This window comes from Mesoplodon bidens (genome assembly GCF_964165515.1).
Source record: "Mesoplodon bidens genome assembly, chromosome: 2".
Taxonomy (NCBI): Eukaryota; Metazoa; Chordata; class Mammalia; order Artiodactyla; family Ziphiidae; genus Mesoplodon; species Mesoplodon bidens.
Genome location: NC_138177.1, coordinates 20262253 through 20270697, shown reverse-complemented (window position 1 = coordinate 20270697; position 8445 = coordinate 20262253). Strand labels below are relative to the sequence as shown.

General features: G+C 41.8%; 1 protein-coding gene across 1 annotated transcript; it reads right to left on the bottom strand.

Annotated features, from left to right (window-relative positions):
• Nucleotides 1–2626: 2626 nt before the first annotated feature.
• LOC308612108 (microtubule-associated protein RP/EB family member 1-like) lies at nt 2627–3972 on the bottom strand. The gene has a single exon (XM_081224376.1). The coding sequence runs from the start codon at nt 3894–3896 to the stop codon at nt 3009–3011; it is 888 nt and encodes a 295-aa protein (XP_081080502.1). The 5' UTR covers nt 3897–3972; the 3' UTR covers nt 2627–3008.
• Between the last annotated feature and the right edge of the window lie 4473 nt (nt 3973–8445).

Below are 8445 nucleotides of genomic sequence, written 5' to 3'. Positions count from 1 at the left end.
CCATCTAGTTTTCATCCATCTGAAATACAGTTGACCCTTGAACAATGTAAGGGTTAGAGGCACTGACTATGCACAGTCAAAACGCTGCATATAACTTTACAGTCAGCCCTCTGAATCCACAGTTCTGTGTCCTCAAATTCAACCAACTCTGAGTCATGTAGTACTGCAGTATGTATTTAGTGACAAAAAGCTACCCATGCAGTTAAAATGCATGTTTTTAACATATTTATTGGAGTATAATTGCTTGACAATGGTGTGTTAGTTCTGCTTTATAACAAAGTGAATCAGCTATACATATGCATATATCCCCATATCTCCTCCCTCTTGCGTCTCCCTCCCACCCTCCCTATCCCACCCCTCTAGGTGGTCACAAAGCACCACCGAGCTGCTCTCCCTGTGCTATGCGGCTGTTTCCCACTAGTTATCTATTTTACATTTGGTAGTGTATATACGTCCATGCCACTTTCTCACTTCATCCCAGCTTACCCTTCCCCCTCCCCATGTCCTCAAGTCCATTCTCTACATCTGTGTCTTTATTCCTGTCCTGCCCCTAGGTTCTTCAGAAACATTCCTTTTTTTTTTTCTTTTTAGATTCCATATATATGTGTTAGCATACGGTATTTGTTTTTCTCTTTCTGACTTACTTCACTCTGTATGACAGACCCCTCTAGGTCCATCCACCTCACTACAAATAACTCAATTTCGTTTCTTTTTACGGCTGAGTAATATTCCATTGTATATATGTGCCACATCTTCTTTATCCATTCATCTGTTGATGGACACTTAGGTTGCTTCCATGTCTTGGCTGTTGTAAATAGAGCTGCATTGAACATTGTGGTATATGACTCTTTTTGAATTACGGTTTTCTCAGGGTATATGCCCAGTAGTGGGATTGCTGGGTTGTATGGTAGTTTTATTTTTAGTTTTTTAAAGAACCTCCATACTGTTCTCCATAGTGGCTGTATCAATTTATATTCCCACCAGCAGTGCAAGAGGGTTCCCTTTTCTCCACACCCTTTCCAGCATTTACTGTTTGTAGATTTTTTGATGATGGCCATTCTGATTGGTGTGAGGTGATACCTCATTGTAGTTTTGATTTCCATTTCTCTAATGATTAGTGATGTTGAGCATCCTTTCATGTGTTTGTTGGTAATCTGTATATCTTCTTTGGAGAAATGTCTATTTAGGTCTTCTGCCCACTTTTGGATTGGGTTGTTTGTTTTTTTGATATTGAGCTCCAAGAGCTGTTGTATATTTTGGAGATTAATCCTTTGTCAGTTGCTTCATTTGCAAATATTTTCTCCCATTCTGAGGGTTGTCTTTTCATCTTGTTTATGGTTTCCTTTGCTGTGCAAAAGCTTTGAAGTTGCATTAGGTCCCATTTGTTTATTTTTGTTTTTATTTCCATTTCTCTTGGAGGTGGGTCAAAAAGGATCTTGCTGTGATTTATGTCATAGAGTGTTCTGCCTATGTTTTCCTCTAAGAGTTTTATAGTATCTGGCCTTACATTTAGGTCTTTAATCCATTTTGAGTTTGGCTTCCCCATATGCAAGCCTCACTGGCCTTCAAACTAGACCTTCTGGGGGCTTGTCTTCTTGGTGCAGAACCCCTGGGCTGGGGAGCCTGATGTGGAGCTTGGACCCCTTACTCTTTGGGGAGAACCTCTGCAATTGTGATTATCCTCCTGTTTGTGGGTCACCTCTCCCAGGGTGTGAGATTTGATTACACTGCATCTCTGCCTCTCTCACCCATCTTGCTGTAGTTCCTTCTTTATATCTTTAGCTGTGTAAAATATTTTCTGCCAGTCTTCAGGTCATTCTCTTTGATAGTTGTTCTATAAATAGTTGTAATTTTGATGTGCCCTGTGGGAGGAGGGGAGCTCAGGGTCTTCCTACTCTGCCATCTTGCGACTTCTCTTTGAAAGCATCATTTCATTAAAAAAAAGTATCAAAAACAAATATTTTGTATTCTGTGCCTAGTTATTCTCAATACCTAAAATATGCTTGTCTGATTCGCCTACATTTTTATTATTTTTTCTCGTTCTTTATTTCCTTGTGTATTTTGACTATAAAATGCTTATTTCTCTTTGAATTTTACCTGTGGATATTTTTTGAGGTCTCGATTAAAGGCTGTTCATGGGGGGGAAAATTGCATCTGCTGTAGACACATTCCTGGAATCCCCACTTTCCCAGGACAATTAGACTACATTTCTAACAGGGGTATTTGAATTACATATAAAGCATGAATTTGGATGGAAAGGTATTAAAATGCTTTTTATTAACAAATTCTCAGGTGAGAATTCTGGTTCCAAGACTGGAATGTTTCTTTTCTGTTTTCATTTGTATGCCAAGTTTATTGTTTATTAACTTTGCACTCAGGGAGTAACTTTTGCTATCATGGCCTTTTTGGTTGTCCCATTAAACTTTACCCTTCAACAAGCTCTAGGCTTGTATTATATTTCTAATACCTTCCATAGACCTCAAAGCAGAAACTCAAAGTCTCCATAGTTTGGCAAAGACAGTAGGACAAGGGTAACTTTGGTGCTCACTGACCTCTTTGTATTCCTGCTTTCTCTCTTTACCAGTAATGTAAACTTAGTAATGTGTTTCTAAAGTATTTTTTAAGGCGTTTATTTATTAAAATGTTCTCTGTCAAGATTTCACATTAGCTTAAAATTCAAACCAGTCTTTACACTTCTCTACTGAGGTCTCCCCTTTCTCCAGCCATCAGTGCTACCAGCATCCACACAGTGAGCCCCATGGTCAGCCTCTTTGTTCCCTGGGTGAACCAACTAGATGTTAATACTGCTCTGCTACAAGGTAAAAGCTCCTAACTCAAACTTATTGGAAAAGGAGTGAAACTTCTGCAAAGTGCACTTTAAGAAGAGGTACTTTTTGCTTATGAAAAGAAACCAGTGAGTCCTCTAAGAATAATAAAAGGGAATATTTTACAGTTAAGCACATGATTTGGAGTGAAGAATTCGGATGATGCTCAGCTGGTCCAGGCTGTTAATACTCTTCTTGTTCCTCCTGTAGGCCCCCTTCATCAGGTATCACGAAGCCTTCATCTGTGGCATAGAGAATGTCCACAATCCTCTGCAATACAGGGTTATTTTCCCCCTCGTTCTCCTGGCAAATCAATTCAATGTTCCTTAGCTTTCCAAAGTATAAATCTCTCTCTTTCTCCAAGTCTTCGACGGTAAGTTTCAATACGTTGACCTGCTGCATCAATTCGGCTGCTTCGTCATCCCCGTTCCCCACACCAGGATTCTTCCGCACCACGCCCGGGCCAGCCTTAGGGGTTGCAGTAGTTCTGTGTGTTGCAATGGGCCTCTGTGGAGCAACTTTAGCCACGATCTTTCGTGCTGGGAATAAGTCCTTTGGCATGGCCTTTTTTCCACTGGGGTGGACAGGACTATCATCTGCACTGCTAGAGCTGAGAGGTTTCTTCGGTTTGTTCAGAGCTGGAGCAACAAGGGAGGGGGCCACCGCAGTTTCTTGACATTGTCTGGCAGCTACAGGGTCATAGTCTTTCCCATCATAGTTTGCATCAAAAAACTTCTTGAACCACTGAACGAATTCAAAATTGTCCTGAAACTTTCCTTTTACTAATTTGTCCACAGGAATTATTTTGTCAACACCCATCCTCTTAAAACCTGCTTGTAGTATTTTGAAGTTCTGGATGTACTCGTGTTCTAGCTTAGCTTGGAATTTCACTTTCTTCAAAGCAATGGAGCCAGGGAACAGCATGTCCATAAACTGACAATAGGCAGCCCCTGAGCACAACTGTTCAATCTTTGTCAGATTCAACTGCAGAGACTCATTGATCCAGGCCAGCATGTCATGTCTACTGAGGTTATCACTGGTGACCGACGTTGAGTACACATTCACTGCCATCTTCGGCTCTCGGCTGGACCGCGTCCGCTGCCCGTACCCGGCTCCGGTTCCGTCTTCGTCTCGTTCAAACCACCTGACCCCGCCCGCCCGCCCGCGCAATGACCTCACATGCACCCCCCCATTACGTGCTGACGTCTAAAGTATTTTTTTTTTGTTGTTGTTTTCTTTGGGTCATTTGTGGTATCATCTGCTGTACTGCTAGAAATGGACTTTTCTAGCCTCTCTATGCCAGCATTATAAAGGCAGTAGAGGAAGCATAAATCTCTTAGTGATATCCACTTATAGTTTATCCCTTCCCCTAGTCTATCCCCCACACACTGCCAGGTCACCTCTGTGAAGGGAGGTCCAGAGTGATTCTTTTCAGCTTATGAATGGAATGTAAAACTTCAGTGGCTAAGTACTTGGCTAAAAACACTTTATGATTGCTTCCAGCTTTCAAAAACCCTTCTTCCTTTATGATCTCAGACAAAACTCACTTGCCTGACATTTAGAAGCACTGAGTAAATAAATGAAAGTATGATCAACTGCCTTTAAAAAAAAGTAGGTTGAAAATATCAGGAAGTATACACTTAATGGGTTGCAGGGGAAGATCAAATTTTATAAATATAAGTATGTATATGCATATGTATGTATATATTTTGCTATGAGTATGTGGTTGACATAACTGAAACAAAGAAAGAAATATTTCAATCATGCATCTAACTATAGTAAGAATCAATGATCAGATTTCTTTTCCAACTTTTCCTCCATTTTCATTCCCATTTTTCTTTCCAAAAGTAATTTCTCTAAGTGAGATTATCATAGCAACATTTTGATTGGCTACCAATGTGTCAGGGCTCCATTTTGGCAATGGGCAATATTGCCAAAAATGGCTCAGTGCTTTAACAACCCCCCTCTTACCTATAAGAGGTCCCTGCCTTTACCTTCCAGGGGTGCTTTAACAACCCCCCTCTTACCTATAAGAGGTCCCTGCCTTTACCTTCCAGGGCCCCTTGGGGACCTTTCTGAGTCTTACTCTTCTCTACACTTTTGAACCCATTTGCTCTCTCTTGACATCCCTTTATTTGTATAGCCTGGTGTCTGGTCTTGCCTCTCTCTCTAGTCCCTTTGAGAATGCTCTATTTGGTCTGTGGGTCTCTTTGTTCCCTCCTGTCTCATCAGCCCTGGATGTTGCTTTTGTTTCCCTCTTGGCTCCATGTTTGGAAAGCTGGATCGCCCCTTACCCCAGGCTTGGCACTGGTCCCTAGATCCCAAGACTCAATATGCCTGCTTCTTTCCCCATCAGTTCTGGATGATTCAGGAAGGCAGACAGGACAGTTTGGGAAGATGAACACATCTGCCTTGTCCACTTCTCTTGTTCTAATTCCTGGCTTTTCTTCTCCAAGCAGGAACTTCCCCAGGGATGTGCTGAGAAATTCCAAAATCTCAGAGCTGAGTTCCTTCGATTTCACTTGTTGATGAAGGGTTAGTGACTCATCCAGAATTGGGGGACCTTATTCTGCAAGGTTAAATATAGATTATCTTCTGTCTTCTTTGATCCCACCCTTTTCTTAAGCTAGAAGCCTTCTAGGACATTTTAGCTTCTTATCTAAATTTCTGAAGATATTTAAAGAAGTTAGGCTTTTTATCGACTCTGTGATAGAGATGCTTTCTTCTATTCATTAATTCATCAAATATTAACTGAATATACAGTACCTTCTAGGCACTGTTCTAAACATCAGAACAGCACAAAAATGGCAGTGAAAAACAAGCTAACAAACAATCAATATACCTGCTCTCAGGGAGTTTACAGTCTTGCAAGACAGACAAAGAAAAGTAAATACACATATAAACTGATCGGTACTAATTATTGCTCTGAAGAACAAAGCAGGGTAGTGGATTAGGGAGTGATGAGTGTGCATTTGTGTGTGTGCATTTTGCTGTTTAGGGTAGTTAGAGAAGGGGTCCCATATAAGGTGACATAGGAGCAGAGATCTAAATCAGGTGAGGGAATAAAACATGCAGATAGCCTGGGAGGATTGTTCCAGGCAGAGGGAAGAGCAAGGATGAAAGGCCTGGGAAGTGCTTGGAGACAAGGGACCAGTGTGGTTGGAATGTGGCCAGCAAGAGAGGAGAGTGGTAGGAATTGAGGTGAAAGAGGTAGCAGGGGATCAAATCACCTGGAGTCTGGAAGCCTACGAGACCTAACCCCATTTATTTCATAGGATTTGAGTAACTCTGGCATATCAATGACAGAAACATCTGTATACTGCCAGAGCATTTCAACCTCATTGTACCCATCAGAGTCACCTGGGGAGATTGTTAAAAATACAGAGTCATGGGCTCCACTCCACATTTGAATAACAATCTGCAATAGACTTGAGAATCTGAATTTTTAACAGGCTTCTTGGGTGATTATGAAGCCACACCAGCACTTCTCTGGAAACTGGTATTTTGAGGCCAACTGCAGATGATGAAAGCTTAAAATTTGCATTTTGAGGAGATCAGCATGAAATAGAAACCCTGGCAGGAAATATAAACATGCCCAATTTCTGCCCTTTGGATAATGGCGCTAATGGTTTATTATGGGGTTTAGGTTGATTTGGAGGAAGAGGTGAATGGATCAGAAAAGCATAGGAGAAGATGTTGTAAAATGGAGCAAGAAGCTAGACCAGAAACCCTGGTTTAAAACCTTTAAGCTAGGCTGATGCTTTAACAGCCTGTTCCCAAGATACTGCTGGACATCATGAGTGTAGCAAAGTATCATAAATTTCTAAGAGCCAGAAGGGTAACCATCATCAACATATTATTTAGGGGATTCAAGAGGTGCTCTGGCTAAAGGAGCCTGCCAGCAATAAAATAGTGTACTTTCCATCAGTCTATCTCATCTATTGATGGAAACAAAGCCAAGTATATACAATCTAGTTTAAACCATGAAAATGAAATGGAGGAACTGAATAATATCTTCTGTGGTGGGTTGAATGGTGGTCTCTAAAAAGATATGTCCATGTCCTTGTCCCTGGGACCTGTGAATATGACCTTATTTGAGAAAAGCATCACTGCAGAGGTAATTCAGTTAAGAATCTTGAGATGAGATCTTTCTGGATTATCTAGATGGCTCCTAAATTCAATGACAAACCACCTTATAAGATACAGAAGAGGAGAAGACACAAACACAACGGAGAAAGCCATGCGAAGAGGGAGATAGGTAGAGTTTGGCTAATACATTTCCCTACATTCTCTAATGTTAATCTCTTGACAATTGTGGTACCCCCACCCCCTCCCACTCCCTGTCCTATTTCAATCTTTATACAATTGTGGTCAAACTTTTTTTTCCCCTTTGTCTATGAGCAGTAGCAATCCTTTCATACTCAATTTGAATTTGTAATGTTTTCTTCTTACAGATACAGAATTCTTTTTTCCTGCTCCTCTCTTAGCCTTTTCTTTTTTGTTCCATTTTGTCCAAAGAGATGCTTATACCAGCTAATTTCTAGAAATGTACCTTTTCCCTGGGAACTTTACAGAGTGACTGATGTCTCTCTCAAAACCCTTAAGCAAGGACTGGATTGCCTTTTACTATGAGTGGTGCAGTTTTTAGTTCCCGGAGGACCAAGAACTCTAAGAGTTCTTTGAAACCACCTAGCTTTCCCTGGAAATGTCATATTATCAATGCAGGGACAGAAATGTTTACAGAAATACAGATGGTGGCAGTGTTTGGATTTGTCTGGCTCTTGTTTGGTCTTAGTTGGCATGCATCTCTCTGTCCTAATTCTTCCGACTGACATTCAAGGATGCCATGTTTGGGCTCAACACTTCTCCAAACTTTCCAAACTTCTCTTTGTAGTGCCTCTGTGTGTGTCTTGGCTAACCTGGCTTCCCATATCTAGACTCTCCCTTCCTCCTCTCTACTCACCAGAATTCTGCTCACCTTTAACAGCCCTTACCCAATCTCATTTTCCCTAGGGTGACTCTCTTGACTGCCCCAGGCTGTAGTCATGTCTCCCTGCTCTGGACTAACTCAGAGGCTGCACAAACTTGGGTGGCATCGATAAATTCCCTTGGGTTGTTAATGCCCTTCTCATTCCAGATAGAATGAACTCTGGAGGGCAGAGGCGTGTCCTTTCCTTTGCGTTTCCTCCTTACCTGGCACAGTGACCCACACTTATAAGAGCTCCTCCTGTGGACTCTGACAATGATTTTTTAAAATTTCTTGCTTGGGAAAAGGCTAATCCTAGAGACAGATGGCAGCCTCCCTTTCCAGTTGGATCCTGAACCTTGACGCTGTTCTGGGATGCCTAATCATTCTTCATGGACAGTTAAAGCCCACCTACTTTGTTTCAGTGCTAAACAGGATCTTTGATTTACAGGAGTCTGGTCAGGCAGTAGATGAGTAACTTGCAGTCTCTTCACCATGGCCTGGGCCAGCAGACAGCACCATGGCTTGGCTCTCCTTACTTGTCTATCCACCAGCAGGAGTGCTGTGGGTGCCCTTGAAATGGCAGATGGATTCCTCCTCCAGGAGGCCAGGAGCTAGGGACATAGAAAACAGTAAGACACTGTCCCTACCCTG